The following is a 16,789-nucleotide window of genomic DNA, read 5'->3' on the forward strand; positions in this document are numbered from 1 at the left end:
TCAAATACTGTCTGGGTCACAGTGGAACAGTGGTTAGAGTTGCCTCACAGCAAACAGCTCCTGGGTTTGTATCTGCCTGTTGCCTGGGGAGTTTGCATGTTCTCCTTGTGCTTGCATGACTTCTTCCCACAGTCCAGAGACATGCCTGCTGGGTAAACTGGCTGTGAGTGTGAATAGTCTCCCTGTGTGAGGCTTGTGATAGACTGGTGACCAGTCCAGGCCTCTGGGATAAGCTCCAGAACTCCTGATGACCCGGGATTAGAAAATGCAGTTAAGAAAACAGACCGATAAATAAATTCTCCATTTTATAATTAGTAACAGTAAATGATAATTTCTAGAACCTTCCTCTTGATCTTTGGTAGAAAAAAATGAATCAAAGCTGTAAAATAAAGTGTGACCAAACTCTCAGGTTATGACAGAAAGACTCAAACTCACTGAGATATGGATTTTATTTTTTTAAAAAAGGATAAAATCACAATCAATCATTGCACCGTATATAAACCAGAAGTCCCCTTCCCCTCTACAGTTTGCAGAAATGCTGGAAATATTGCATTGCTTTTTCTGCACTGATTTAATAACACAGAAGGCTAATTTTAAATACACACATTCCCTGATTTGACCGTTTTTGGTTTGGTTACCTTCCTTCCACTTCAAACTTGTAGTATTGTTAATAAAATACAATAAAATCCCCTTTAAGCTTGAAGACAGTACATCCATGTAGTCGAGGGCAGACCCCCCACGGTCAGTTCAGAGATAGAAGCTGATGAGTCAGAGCTGAAGGAGTCTGGCAATAAAGTTCAGTTCAGTTACAGTAATTAACCCAAACTGCTGTTTCACATTGAAGGCACTGAAAGTCCAGTAGAGGCCACAAAGTGTAATTAAGTGTTAAAAAAAAAGAAATTAAAATGTGTTTAAAACAAGAGAATAAATTAAGTCCCTTAAACTAAATACTTAATTTGTTTCAATAATCTGTTGCAGTGAGCTTTAAAGTCACAGTCATTGAAGTATTTCCCTTTTCATTCCACAGTAAACTCACACAGAAAAAACAGAAAACACATAAAAATGGGCCGTGGTCACTGCCAGCAGTGCTCTGACCGTCACTTAGGGCGGGGACAGGATATTTTAAGCACGTTGCCAACTCGAGAGCGGTCTCGCTGTGTCAAGCAATAATAACTTGAGCTTTGCCAGAGACCGATTGTATGATACGATCTAAAGTGCTCAGAGTAAGCATTTTTTTGGTGGTTTGCTGGTTTGAAAATAAATACATAACAAGACAGAAGGGACAATTTCCAGTTCCCACTTCAGCTTGTAGCAGCAGCAGAAAGGTTCACAGGAAAGCCAAATATTACCATAAATCACACACCACAGATTGTCTGCAGAGATAATGAAATAATTTTAAAACAATCAAACTTTTACAATAGCAAATCAGTTCCCTCTTTAACTAGACAAGAATCTGTGCCCATCTATTCAAAGAGAGGAAATAACACTTAAAAAAAAAAAATAGCATATCTGGAGTGTTTCAACTCTAACTAAAGCTGATGTATTCTGCCGATTCCCAGATTTACAGTCATGATTTTGAACTCTACCAGAGTAGCACAGTTCAAAGTAAATCTTACACTGGTGCAGCCCCTCAGTTTATTCTCTGTTTGAAATGAACCACGTTAGCTTCCTTCAAGCCACCTTTCTTCTTATTGGTTGCCCCTCATAAACAGATGGTTTAACCAGCAGGTAAGTGAAACACTGGAAGAGCCCATGTATGACAGAAGATGAGGAGGAGGAGGAGCAGGAGGAGAAGAGCTCCCCTTTGAGGTTGTTGAAAGCATCTTAACAGTCTGACAGTATCTTAGAGATTGTGACTCACAGCTTACACCGTTTGGATTTACCGTCACAGGATTGCGTGGTCCAGACCAGCGGGCCCTTTAATCCAAAAATCGCTTCTTTCTTTTAAATTAACATAATAAGATCCATTTTCCCCCTACCAGTCACCAAAATAATGCTTCCCAGGACAGAAAGGTTCCTTTAAAAAGAGGCAAAACAAATAATAGTCCCATAACTCTGATCTCCCTGCTGAACAATAACAGCAGCTGTCCTTTAGAAATCAAATTTATCATCATTTCCTTCATGAAAATAAATCATCTGTGGTTTTACGTTTATTTCAGAAAGTTGTGAAGTGTCACAGGTCTCCCTGTGACTACGCTGGTGATCCGCGTGCAGATGGAGTGATGAAATTTCTCATCATCCTGGTTTAGTTGCGCATGTAGAGCCGTATGAGGCCGGCCTTGTGCAGCTGCTGCCACAGATTCATCTCCATACGCAGGTCGTGGTTGGCGTAGAAGCCCACAGGGTGATAGTTTTTGTCGTAATAGTGGTCAGAGTATTTCTTGTAGTCTGGGGTCATGAAGCCGTACGCACTTACCTATAATCAAAAGACAGATAGATTAGGAATCTTGTGACACGTAAACTGCGGAATGCCAGTTTTGGTTCAATTTGACCCACTGGGCTCATTTTCATTTTCTCAGGCTGGAAAACAGGTTTAACATGTGCAATCAAATCAAATCAAATCAAATCACTTTTATTGTCACATCACATGTGCAGGTACACTGGTACAGTACATGTGAGTGAAATTCTTGTGTGCGAGCTTCACAAGCAACAGAGTTGTGCAAAATACAATAATGTAAAACAAGCAAAATATAAAAATGGCTAATCTAAAAAGTAATAAATATATGTACAATATGTAAAGGTATATACATTACTGAATGTGTATACTAAATATGTTTTTCTACGTGTGTGTGTTTGAGTGTGTATATAGTATGTATATACATGTTTTACAAATGAAATAAAGTAAACAAAATAAGATATATAAAATATACAATATACCGGATACGGAGGAATCTGGGCACGATGTATAAGGCTTGCTGCCGCCACAGTAAAGAGCAAAAACATAACTCTGTGGAGGCTTTTTGACACACAGCAATTTAACAAAAATGCAGCACAAGCTTCCGCAGCTCAGCTGCTCAACGTCAAAACATTCTCACGCTATCGGGCAAGTACGGCCTTGTCTCATGGTAAGTAAACAACAGACTGTTGGAAATGTACCTGATCACATCTGTGCAGCGCCGCCAGCAGCATCGTGGCACCGGTCGATGGACGGTAGATGTCTTTGAATCTGCTTTTCAGAGTGCTAGATCTGAGGAATCTGAAACAAAAAGATCATAAAACATGAATAAGCCTGCACTGTGAGCCTTTCAGGAACTGAAGCTTGAAGTTTCTCACACACACACACACACACACACACACACACACACACACACACACACACACACACACACACACACACACACACACACACACACACACACGGTGACCTCGTGTGGCTGCGTGGGGATCTTCCCTCAGCAACTCTCTCTGGTTTCAGTCGCTGCTTCTCCTTTAATCCCACTTACAGCTTTTGAAACACGAGCTCTGCTTTCACGAGTGACAATTTGCTCACCTGTTTCTGAGGTAACGGATGAAATCAGGATGGTACATCTTCAACTTCTCTGCTGACACATCCTCACCAAAGTACTTCACTGGACTGTGAAGGAAATACGGCATTACTATAAAAACACCACAACTGCTGGAGAGCACAAGTATTAACATTCAAAGAACTGATCACTGATAAGCAGTGACACTTCTGACATATTTGATCTTGTGACATTATAAACAAATACAGACTAGTCAGGTTTAATTTGCTGGATTGTCTGCAGGAAATATCATCTGCTTCATCTCAGCAATCATATTTCCAAAAAGTAAGACTCTGTTTCTGCACCTCTGCATAAACATAGCTGGCTGTTGTGAGGATAAAGGAAAATTGCTTCATTATTACAATATATTTCATAGCTTTGTCATAGCATTAATCACACAGCTTATAACTTTGAGATGGCCTTGAGACATTTAAACATACTGACACCATATTAATCTTTCACAGGTGCAGTCATAACCATTTTTATATTGTTATATCTTTACACACATTGCAGCTCTATGGCCTAAAGAGTTGAAGCTTTCCCAGGTAATTAAAGGTCACAAGCTTCATTCAGCGCTATGTCTGGGTGATCCATCGGTTAAGAAAGCTGGGAGCTTAAGAAAGATTGCACACATGCTTACAAAACACATATATATATTACATATAACCTAGAAACAGATTTAAGTAGAGGCCTGAAGGCACTCAGTTAACATACTGCACTGGAGCTTCTGTCTTGACAACAGGTGACGAGTGGAGAGGACCAGCCCCTGGAGACCACAGAGGCCTGAGTTTATTGCCTTCTTTGGAAGAAGAAGCCAAAAGAGGAACTTCTGTGTCTGCAGTTAATTCTTAAAATACATAAATGTTCTGTACATGCAAATTATGTGATTGTAAACGCAAGATGGGGCGTCATAATACTCTGATGCTATAAAAGCAATCTGAAGTATAATTTTGGGGAAGACCCTTGCTGATGTATGCAGTGACTGTCTTCCCGCGCGTGAACTTCAATAAAGATTGCTTTGACCCAGACCTTCTGGACTGTCTTGGTTTTGTACTCTCCACCAATTTCGAACCCGTAACACTGTGCAAGTCTTGAGTTGCAGACATACAGGCAAAAAAACAAGTTTGTACAATTTAAATGAGCTTGAAAGTCAATATTTGTTATGACCACACTTATTCTTCAACACAGTCTGAGCTCTGCGATTCAGCTTTCTTTCTTTCAGTAGTCTTTAGAAATACTTCTCCAGGCTTCTTGACGGACATTCAATGCTCTTCTTTGGATGTTGTCTGCCTTTTGTTCTGCTCTCTGGTGAGATGACTGTTCCTCTGAACAAGGTCAGGTACAACAATTAGACTGAAAATGAGTGAAAAAGCAGCTTGTGTCCAAAGAAAAACTTTGATAAAACTTCATAAAGTGTGGAGAACTCCTGCTAGTGGTAGTGGATTAACCCAGAGGACGCTTCCACTCCTTGGGCCTTGATGCTGATAATAATCAAATTAAAAACGGGTAACGCAGAAGAAAACAGGACTGAAGCTGCAGTCTGTAAAGTGTTGCTTACTTTTTGCCCTTCTCACGCCCCCTGTCCACCAGGGTGTGCGTCGCCGCCGCTTTCATCAGAAGGTAGTCTCGGTCGTGATCCGGCAGGAAAATGTACCGCGTTTCCTGTTTGAGAGGAGGGAGCAGCCGAGCATGACAAGACCGTTTTAACGTCGTCACTTAATAAAGACAGATGTTTATTTCCGTCCTCACCTTAGACATGGGGGGTCGTCTGTACCCGACACCTGCGTAGCTCAACATGGAATTCATCAGCGTGTTTGTGGAGAACGTGTAGTGGGTGGTCCGAGACCCTACGTCCTCCTCAAAGCCCTTAATGATTGCCCCGTTGGTCCTGAAGACCACAACAATCCAGAGACACATAATAAATAGAATCAGCATTATTTTTCTTATATTTTCATTATTAATGAAAGGAAGGAGTCAGAACCTACCTGAAGACATAGTGATGGCTGTCGATCTCCTTCCCTTTCTGGGAGTTCTTCAGTATCCCTCCATTCCCCACCACTGCACAGCGACTGCACGCTGACTTATTGCCAGGAGCCTTCCAGTTGTCCAACATCTGCCAGTTAGCAGGAGAGTTGAGGACAGAGAGTGTTTCCACCAGTGCTGTTGGCACAAAAGAACTGATTAAATCTGGTAAGATTTGTTTAATATTTGCACCCACACACAGATTCAGTCATTTGACTGTCCTGAAAGAACAGAAAAAAAATCCCAGAGGCTCCATGTGGGCACACAGACGGGAAGCTGCTTTTATCTCTATGATAAAAGTCTTTGCTGTGATGAGACCAGCATTTCCTCAATGAAATTATCCAGAAGTACTTGTAGTCCTACGTCTGGCTCTTATAGGATAGTTAGAGGAGGATATTTTCCTGCCAGAGAGTTATTGTGGATTATTCAGCCTGAACAATTGTTTAATGTATTGGTGTACATTTACTGTAAATTTACGGTGTATTGCTGAATTTACATTTTCAGTTTTGTGTTTTTTTGTCTGTTTTATATAATAAAGACACTCCTTTTTCAAAATAAAATTTAAATGCTTTTATTTTCAGGACCAGGGTATGTCAATGTATGTTTAAATAAAACAAAAAAACAAAACAAAACAAAAAAAAAGAAAAAAAAGAAAAGAAACCAGGACACATATGCACCTCATTTTGAACTGGGGTGAATCCAGCTTTATATTAAAAAAAAAAAAAAAAAAATACAATTAGTTGAATTTTACCTATTTTGACCGATTATATTTTCCTTGTTTTCCCATTATGTGCTGTTAGAACGGTGGATGTTACAACGTTACAAATGATGATGTCAGTCTAAGTATGAGGCAAAAGCTCAGGTTTGATCTAAACAGTCGGATCCTGACAGTTTTATTAAAATTCTTTGATGTCACAGCGTGGGTGTATTTATATGGAACTGGGTGGGTGGTGTGTGGGTGCATCAAGGCCCAGCATAAGATAAACAAGATTATTTTGAATCATGGAATCATGCAAAGCTGCTTCAATAAAGTCTAAGAATAAAAATCTGGACACAGAGGTGAGGATAAAAAAAAAAAAAAAAAAAAGCTTCATTTGGTTGGGTAGAGAAAAATTGCAGAGTCGTGATGGCTGCATTAAAATAAGTTTCACAAGAAACTGAAGAGTTCAAAAGGAGCAATCAATGAAATGAAAGGAAAAAAATTAGGTAAAATCAAAATCTCACTGTTGTAATCGATCCCTCCCCAGCCGTGTGCTCCTGGATAACGGCTCAGACGCCGGTGCTGTTCGGGTGTCGCGTGTTTGGCCCACTGCAAAACTGGAATACTTTCCAGAAATCGCTCTCCAAATTCAGTTTTCCCCACCCGACTTCGGATGCTGTCTGGACAGCCCTGTGTGGAGCAGACACCAACATAACTGTTATCAGACCTCATGCAGACACTCCTACCTCCAGACCTAAATGCAGTTACTGCACGTCCCTCACGATCGTTACGAAGCCAGCATCATTACTTTCACTCGGCAGGAAGTTCAACCTCAATATTGACCTCCTGATAAGAGTCTCACTGGGTGCAATTACCTGGTAATTACAGAGCGGAGAGAGAACAGGGCTAACGACAGGACAGATACTGGAGGTTTCATCCAGCATGAGGCATGACGTAACACACAGAGGCAGACATTGTTTGTTTGTTTTTTTTCCATCAGCAAACTTACAAGTATATACACATGTAGACAAGGAAGTAGATGTTAGTGGAGGAGAAATATTCTGTTTGAGTGAAATACAAGAGTGGAAATAACAGATAAGAAAATACATGCAGATGTTATCAGAGAAGGGTACTCAAAGAAAATCTAACCACTGAAAGTGAGTGGATGATAGTCAGGGAAACTAAGAGCTTTAAAAGTGCCTCATACTGCAGCCAATCATGCACAGTCACATAGCTCTTTATTAATATACTTTAAATACTTCAACACACATGCTCGCGCGCACAAGCTTTTCACTCTTTGTTCAGTAACTTGTTGGATAAAACTGGATTGCTGATCTAACCGATCTGCGCTTCAGTTAGTGGGTGATAAACGTGTACCGCCTGAGCAACAGACGCCTGCTTTCTTATCAATTCAGGCATCTTAATAAACTTGACTCACTAAATATATCAGCTTGGCTGCTGGGTAACCCTCAAGCAACAGACGCTATTTTAGAGACCAAAATGACAGTGTAGGGTCATCTATGACCTCATTTTTTTTTTTTAGATATCTATATCACAATAACAGTAGCCTCAGAGGAAAAATGAAGTAACCTGAGTCGGATCGAAAGCATTCATTTCAACAGATAAAAACCAAAGAAAAAAATTAAACATTCAACACCAAAATGCACCGTTAATAAGAAAACATGACTGAATAGGTTTTGCAATTTAACAAAGGCATTTGTCAGTGATATGGTAAATGGCCTGTATTTGTATAGCGCTTTACTTAGTCCCTAAGGACCCCAAAGCGCTTTACACTACATTCAGTCATCCACACATTCACACACTGGTGATGGCGAGCTACATTGCAGCCACAGCTGCCCTGGGGCGCACTGACAGAGGCGTTTTATGATATGGCCTCATCATTAAAGTCTTACAAAATCATGCAATATCATCCATAACAGGCAGAGTTGATAATTAATCTGCTTACACTCCTCCATCGTCATGACACCATGACTTTGTGCTCATAGTAAGGAAATGTGGAAGTCAGGCTCCATAAAAAAAAAAAAAAAAAAAAAAACATGAAACATATTTCTATTAAACATTTACTGGAAAAAACAAATCCACCCCGTAACCATGGCAGCCGCCCTATGACAACATCTCAGCCCCGAATAAAAGCAGATGTGTGACAGTGCTGCAGGGATGATAAACCAAGTCATGTGATGGGCACCGCTGGTTTATAGGGTTCAAATTACAACTTTTATTACCCGCTGGCTTTTTTCTCACCACATCAGTCAGTCACCATAACGATGATGTTTACCTTTATTATTTGTGTGGATTTGTGAATATGAAAGTCTGATATATCGTCTGTCGCCAAAGAGCTTAATTGTTGTTTATTTAAAACATGAATGAGCCACAGTACCAGAATACTTTATTAATCCCTAAGGAAATTATGGTTTGTGTTGTTTTTGGATCGATCCCCAGCTCGTACTGTCTACGTGACAAAATATCCCTGAGCAAGATCATGAGTCTTGAGCTTCACCTTGCACATCCACAGATAAAAGTGCTGTATAAGTGGGTGAAAGTGCTTCGAGTGCCCAAACTGAGTAGAAAGTACCAGCACATTTACCATTCACTGAAAACATGACATTCATTTGGTAGAGTATGCACTTCTATTTGTGGCCAAATTACATACTGTCCATGTCAACGGAACATGAGAAAATATTTTTGTGTATCAGTACATGTGGTTTCACTTCCTGTTATCTCGCCCTGTCATTCTGAGGTCTTTGATTGTGCTGTTCTGCATGTTGTCCAGTTCTTTTGAGTGTTTTTGCAGGGCTACATGCAGGACCCACGCAAACATTACATCCTGTACAATATGCACAACAGCACGGCAAAGAGAGAAGAAGCACAACAAGAAACAAATGTAGAGGAAGTTGTACAAATCGAGACCTCGACACAGATGTCTCGATTTGTCTGCCATATTACAGACAGAGGACAAACTGCGCAGACATATATGTCACAGGGAAAACAGCCTGTAAAATACAGACAGATTAGATTTCAGATTCCTGGATTAAAAACAGCAAACATTTCTTTGACAGCTGCTGAAATCAGATAAACGTTTTGCTCTCAGGGGGTTTAATTTTCAGCAGCAGATGAAATCAAAGCCAGCAGACTAAGCACAGTTAAGGAGAACTCACCGTCTGTGAAGGGACGTCTTCGCTCATGTACGAGTCTCCTATGAAGGGAGGGTCCGTAGGTTTGGCTGGCCGAGCAGGCTTCACTGTAGGCCGTTTGGTATTGATCCTGGTTTTATTATTGGCATCATCAGATCTGGACTTGGATGTCTCCTTATCCAGGTCTTGTTTTTGCACTTTGTGATGCTTTAGGAACAAATTCCCTACATCCCTGTCTGGATGCGAGCTGGGCACTGGGGGCAGGAAGGTCAAGTGGGCATTGTTGCTCGGCCCGTCGAGAGGCTCCTCGGATGAGACGCTGCGGGAGACAGAACAGTTACCGACACATCATATGTAACACATACCAAGTAAGAGTCAAAGGACAGCTCCACATTATTTTCAACTTCCAACTAATATGCCTATTGTGGCAGCCGGGAATAAAATATGAAAATCACAAATTCACATTAAAAAGTGGTGTGAGGGTTATCTTATGATACGAGCTGCTCCTATGTGTGCATTTTAATTAGTTTTCTTTGAAAATGTCATTAGCATGGATAAAGGGAACTATTACGTGCATGAGCATGTTTTTTTCCATTTAATGCACAAAATGGGAAGTCGCATGTTCAAGTGCTTGGAATGATTTTTTTTTCATATTTAAGATAATCCTGGAAGTGAAACCAAAGCAAAAACGCCCACATCACAAAAATAAATAAAATAATCCACACAATAAAAAGTTGACGCCTACATGAGAACGAAGTCTTTTGTTGTTCATGTCTTTTCACGTCAGAGCATTTGTGCTTTCCTCACTCGGTTGCTTATTTACAACCACCGATGGAGAAAGTTTCCCACACTCAAATGTTGCTTTTACATGTCATGTTTCATAAGATAATTAATCCAAAGTGTGTGCTGTTGTAAAGCAGAGAAAGGCAGAAAGAGATCACATTTAGGCAGGTGGAAAGAGCCAACACAGAGATTTCAATAATAAAAACTGATATTTTTAATCTGTTAAGTTATTGAGTATTGATATCAGTGTTTTTCCCACCTTACTCTTGATAAATATTATTTTTGGTAAGTAACTGGTAACATAAGGAGAAACAACAAGTGAAACCAAAGTCATGAGATGTAAAAGTCTCATTGCTCACCTTAAAACTTCTGCTTTATTCTCCCTGTAAAATCCTGTGTGCTAAAGTGTGATATTGCGATAATTGTGGTATAATTATTTTATGAGCCTGGTGGCTGCTCTGTATTTTACATGTTTCTTTTAAAGAAAATTTCCTCTCATATATCAATACTTTGTTTTCTCTGAGCATCAAGCATTAGCTGACCATTATTTGAACTATCGGGAAGCCTCTGGACGTCTTTATCAAGTGTTTCAGAGTCACAAAGCTCAGATCCTGACATACTCAGTTGGTGAATCTCGTACAGGGCGATCTGGTTACACCATTTTAGTCCAATTCTCCCGGCTGAGCCTGCAAGCTGCTTGGCAACCACCTCCTCCACCCCTGCGCCTCTTTTTATACCAACTTGTAGTCGTGCGTGGAAGCCAGTTTTTTTTCCTCATTCCTCTGCCATGTTATCAAAATTGAACTCATCACACTGCAATTTGAGCCAAAACATTAATAACCACATTTACTGAAAGCTGTTATTGTTCCAGAAAGGAGACACACTCACTAACTGCCGCATTACAGTCAGAGGGCAAACTGCAAACTTCTACAACAGAATAAAATTAATAAAAGACTGGGAGAGTTCCACCCTGTTAGGTTGGCTTAACTCATCGTTCTAATCAATTGTGTTTACACAGCGTGCACAGAAACCACAGCTGCTGGGGTCTTGTTTGGACTCGGTACATATTTAATTTTTATCTTTTATGCTTTCCTGTTCCGTGCCGGTGTCACTGAGCCATCCTACCAAATATAAACGACTGCATTTGGAAGGAGCAGTCATCTTTTGACTTCAAAACAGACAAAAAAAACCCAAAAAACAGCCGTCACTCATCACAAGGAGTCTCAAAGGTGGGAATTGGGGCCTTTTACTTCTCTGTGCACAGGGCCCCATTGTGTATCTTATGGGGATTTCAGGTTTCTGCTCTTTGACCATTTCACGTTTCTACATGAGGCTTTAACACCAATGGCTGTAAAATATCTTTTGCTTCAGTGTCTAAATTCATGATCTTAACCTCCAGTTCCAGACTAAAGCAGCTGCAGGCGAGTGAAGAGGACATTCACATTGTGATTCTTACAAAAGGCATTCAGATCTTTTAAAATCAGAGACCTCTGAGCTCAAAAAGCCCACACTCACTCCTGAGTGTCTCAAACAGCCCCCTTAGAAAGTAGCCATCTTTTCTCCACCCCCTTGATTTAATGCATCTAATGTGGACCCGTCGGCTTTTTAAACCTGGACCGCTGCCCGTCGCTACAAAGCTTACATTTCACATACGTGTGTGAGAGACCACCTCCAGTGAAATAACTCCAGGGGATTTTTTTCATTAGTGTGGCCGGAGCGCTGTGTGGCTCCTTTGTTGAAACCACAATGACACAAGTGGAAGGGAGGGGGATAAGTGCCAGTTACAGAAAACTCCTCGTACCACTTATGATCTCAGAGTTTAACCCTTCAGACCAGTTTCACTGCACCGTCTGATACAGCTCTACATGTGGACTGTTGTCTGAACCTGACATGTTCTGAGTGTTCAGGGAGGGAAAGCCGCCTTTTCTTCTCTTTTTTCCCCCCTTTACAAGGAGGTCACTGTACCAAATTCTTAGGCAGTGTCGTTTTCAGGATGGAAAATGCAAGAGTTTAACTGAAGGCAGCTGAGGCTTAAAAATGTTAATGTTTAGCTGGAAAATACGATCCAGACGACTGATTCAAGAGGTACGTAGCACCATATTTTCAGTGCACAATATTGATAAATACCTGATTTTCACATAAAGGTGAATTAACTGGTCATGTTTAGTTTCTTTTCAGGTGTTAAAGTCCCCTTTTGCCCAATCGTGTGCATGTCCAGGGGAGCTGAGAGTGGATAAGGCAATCCTGTTTAATAACTCACTCGTGTCATCATCAGAGTTTCTTGTTTTTAACAATAGGATTAAATAGCTGAAATGAAACTGAAGCTTTATGCTTATTCAAAAAGATAAAAATGCATAAATTTAGTTCAGACTGGAAAGCGTCAGTTTTTATTTTCACAGATCCAGTTTTGACCAGGAAAAGAACATCGTCATGCAGACAAAATATTTTTAAAGATAAAGAACTTTAAAACATCATTAGCAACATCTGTAACTCTAAAGACTTGCATTTAAAAAAAAAAGATCATACGATATTTGAATGGTGCAGATGTTGTGGGAATCACTGTTATAATGCTCCTTGTGTACTGGTGAGCTTTTCCAAGTATTGTGCTGGTAGTAACACCAGTATATCAAAACATTGGGAGTAAACCTGGGATGTGTCGGTGTTTGCTGCTTAATGTTTAACTTCTTAATACCCTTCTTGGACCTTGAATGAGAAGGTTTTTCTCTAACAATACAGACAGGTCTCAGTCTCTAGATTTCTATTTGTATTCTTCTTAATGCAAACATTAAAAAGACAAGTTTTTCAGGGCTTCCACGTACCCAGGATATCGAGTGACAGACATCCTGGCATCCACTGACCCTTGTTTAAGAGTGCCGAAGAATTTGTAAAACTAATAAACAGCAATAAAATGTCGTTTTTAGAGTTATCTATTACTTTGAGATTATATGAGTATTATAAATGTCTTCTTGCACTTTTTTATGGCCTTTTTGCTGTGAGTGTTTCACCTGTTGTTAACAGTAGTTTTGTGACAACAGTTTGATAAGGGCCACGCCCAAAAGAAGCTCAAAGACCCCAATGAAGTCCAAAGGTCGGTTCCTTTCTGCTGCTCGTACTCCGCAGCATTAAATGTGTTACATATTTAACTGCCCTGCAAGCATTTCTGATGCGTCCACATAACAGTTGGTGTACTTAAGATTTTATTACTGGTCATCATGTGCATCACTTTATGGCCATGTTCTCTTAATGGTTTACAGATGCAGGGGAAAAGTGTGGCTTTTAAAATGTGCTGCACCTTTACCCTGGAATAAAGCGCGAGGGGATCTGAAACTGAGCCTAACTCTTTGTTAATGTTTTTTGCTTTTAAGTGTCTTGGATATTTTTTGAGAATTCAGGGCCGGTGATGTAAACGAAAGCCTTGGTTAAGTCCACGGATGTCAGAACATCGTGACGTGTAATGCAGCGAGGCTTCTCGGCTTTCTGTGTTGCTTTTAATTCTTCAGCTTTCCCCTGTTCAGCATCATCATGACTGAATGAACGCACATACTGACATGATTTTATCTCACGTCCTCTCTTGCGCCCACATGGTTCGAGACATGAGAATCAGGTTTAACGAATTAAGGATTCAGTCTAATATCAGGCTGCTTTCATAGCTTTTATTTGGGAGAATAAACCTGCTTAAATATGCAAGCACTACTTTCAGTTTCTGTACTTTAACTGCTCACATGTGTCAAATTTTCATCACGTACATCCCAAACGTGTCATCGGTCCCCCATTTCCCTTCTGAGAGCATCGAACATGTTTGGATGTCATGCTTTAAATCTCCATACTGACCAAAATAACTCAGTTTTTAACCATAACTGAGCAGACCAATATTTATATCCATTCATATTCATATCTTGGAGTTTATATAAACTCAGTGGTGTCTTTCTTCATCAGAGGTATTGTTGCCTTGCTGATTATAGCATTTTCTTTTAAAGAAAGTGTCAAGTGCACATGTTATAAATATTGGGTTGCCTTCCTGAAATCCACACCTGGCAGTTAGTTCCTTGTTCAAGTCATCAGGTGACACTCAGTATTTTTTCCCTTTCAGGTCTGAGCTGCAACTTTGAGTTTTGTCCCCCCTTTATTCTGATCTTCGGCAGATGAAACACGATGAGCTGAATCTAAATCATTCGTTTAGGATCACTGTACTCCTGTGTGCCCCAAAAGCGCAAAGATGATGCACAAAAATGTCTACAAGTCAAAGAAGATTCATATCTATCTTATCATATCTGAGATTCAAAGTGAAAGTCTGAACTCACCTGCTTGCCCTCTGTATGAAGTCGTAGAGAGGCACCAGAGGCCTCTCCAGGGTCAAAGCCAGAATGTAGACAATAAGGACGCACGAGACCGTGAGCACGGCAAAAAGCAGCCTCCTGTGCAGCCCCATCCCAATCCCAATCACAGTGCTTGTGACTCCGGCTGGCAGGCTGTGTCTCCTCGCCCTGCCCTCCGCTCAGCTCCCAGGAACATGAGGAGCAAGAGGACGTGAACGCTGTGCCACTCGACAGGGCAACTGTCGACGGCAGGGGATTTACCCACGACAGGATCTGGGCTCTCCTCTGAGCTTCTCTCAACACAGCTACAGCGAGAGGCAGATAGAAAGAGAGAGTTGGAACGAGGGCAAAGACTCAGGAGGGGAAACTTTATCTTTCAGCGTCAACAGAGTGCCAAATAATCCCTTTTTAATGAAGTCTTTGCCTTCATGCCCCTGAACACAAAGCTCAGGGTCACAATCTTCATCTCCTTTTACATCCTGCTCTTACTTATCTACTTTCTGCTCTTACAGTCTTCTTACAGACAAGAGAGGAAACACTGCAGCTTCACACATTTAAACTTTGCTCAACATATTTTTAGAGGAAAAATAAGGAGGCTGGGGTTGGGGGGGATGACCATAGCTTCAGCTGAAAAATACAGGAAGCCTGAAATGTTATCTTACAGGAAACCGCCGTCTTTCATGCTTTGGTCAACTCAACATGTTTCTCCAACTCTTAGAAGAAGTTGCATTAGCACTGAGCGGTGAGCTGCACCCCTCTGTAATAAACTCAGTCTGCGCACTAAACGTCTCTCAAGTCCAGAGCTGCTTTTCTTAAAAGTCCAGAAACTGATAAATACGTCCACTGATGACTCTGTGTGTCTGTGTGTGAGAGTGAGAGAGAGAGAGAGATAGGTTCCTAGGCATGTGGGAGTCCTGGCTGAGTCTCTAAATGGGGAATGGAAAGAATGTGATAAACTCCAGCATCTCTGATAGCAGTTATAACAGAGCGAATTAGCACTTCCACAACACAAAAACTGGAGTTTTTTTACACAGTAAAACATCGCAAAAGTGATCCAGTAATTCATAACATGTCTGACAGAGACTTAGAGCAAAATATCAAAGAGGAAACAAAAAGCACATGCATCAGACTGTGACAAATCATGACTCAATCGGCCTTCCTTTAATGAGAGGACTCTGAGAAACAGAAACCTCTTCAAAAAACCTCTGAATACTTTTGAGAAATGAAGAAACATGAAGATTCACTCACCAGCAGCTGAGCTCCTGTTTCCTTTGCTCTAAGTATTTCCTTTCTGGTGCTCACAGTGGAGACATATTCCTCTAACTTAGCTCTCTATTGCTCATCTACTGTGAAGCGGCTGTGCTGCCTGCCTTGCACTGTATGGGCGGGACCATTGTGAAATGAGCAACAGCTGCTGGCAATTGGTCAACCCCCTGAACTCCAGAGCATGAGAGGAGGGGAGGAAGAGGGGAGGGAACCCACTGCAGGCAGCAATAAAGTTAGTGAGACATGAGCAGGCAGCTCAGAAACACTCAGAGGAAAACAGATTAGCTTGTCTACACTGACAAAAGCCCTGATGCACGAGCTCTCATGCAGCGTGTCTTAACATTTGATTCTTGTGGTTGGCATGGTGCAAAATGTGGTAATGTGTCACGAGTTAGACGCTTTGTGTGTGTTACATGTACCTGTACAGAAGTGAGAAAAGCCCCATTTGAGTCACATCTATTTCTCTCCTTGGATCTCTTGCCGTGCAGAAAATCTCCTCCTCATCCACATTTATTTAGGATATTTGAAGTACAACCATAACGAATCAGTGTCTGGTAATCACACTCCCTGACACAGCCTGTGTGATTTTGTTGATTTTGTTGCTCGTTTGTGGTTCAAGTTACTCCAGTTCCTCTGACCTCTCCATCTTCATGTTGAGTTTGTCTTCATGGAGTTACTTCCTGTCACTTCCTTTCTCATGTCATCTCTCTTGTTTCCTGGTCTGCTCTTATCTAGTTTTTTTAACCTTGCTTTGTCTGTTTTTTCCTTTTTCTCCAGTATCTTCTTGTTTTCCTAGTTTTGTACCTTTCATGAATCAGTTTTTTAAAATAAAGCTCGCTTTTTGTTTTGCACTCTCCAACCAAAATTACATCGACTCTCACAAACACTTGGGCATGGATGTGAGTTAGTATATATCAGTTGTATTTTGGATTACCTTTTTTTTTTTTTTTTTTTTACTCAGAAGCATTATTTTAAAGCTCTAGTTACTAAAATACTAATATCTGATGGTTTATTATTATAGATAAAGCTATCAAGGATTATATAAGT

General features: G+C 40.7%; 1 protein-coding gene across 1 annotated transcript; it reads right to left on the minus strand.

The window, feature by feature from the left end:
* Positions 1–431: 431 nt before the first annotated feature.
* On the minus strand, positions 432–15,852 carry st6galnac (ST6 (alpha-N-acetyl-neuraminyl-2,3-beta-galactosyl-1,3)-N-acetylgalactosaminide alpha-2,6-sialyltransferase). The gene is made up of 10 exons (XM_063482479.1): positions 15,725–15,852; positions 14,462–14,781; positions 9,402–9,696; positions 6,750–6,915; positions 5,489–5,663; positions 5,253–5,391; positions 5,062–5,165; positions 3,491–3,574; positions 3,097–3,196; positions 432–2,416 (listed from the first exon to the last, which is right to left on the minus strand). The coding sequence occupies exons 2-10, from the start codon at positions 14,587–14,589 to the stop codon at positions 2,246–2,248; spliced, it is 1,362 nt and encodes a 453-aa protein (XP_063338549.1). The 5' UTR covers positions 14,590–14,781; positions 15,725–15,852; the 3' UTR covers positions 432–2,245.
* Positions 15,853–16,789: the final 937 nt, after the last annotated feature.

This window comes from Pelmatolapia mariae, linkage group LG8, assembly GCF_036321145.2.
Source record: "Pelmatolapia mariae isolate MD_Pm_ZW linkage group LG8, Pm_UMD_F_2, whole genome shotgun sequence".
Lineage (NCBI taxonomy): Eukaryota > Metazoa > Chordata > Actinopteri > Cichliformes > Cichlidae > Pelmatolapia > Pelmatolapia mariae.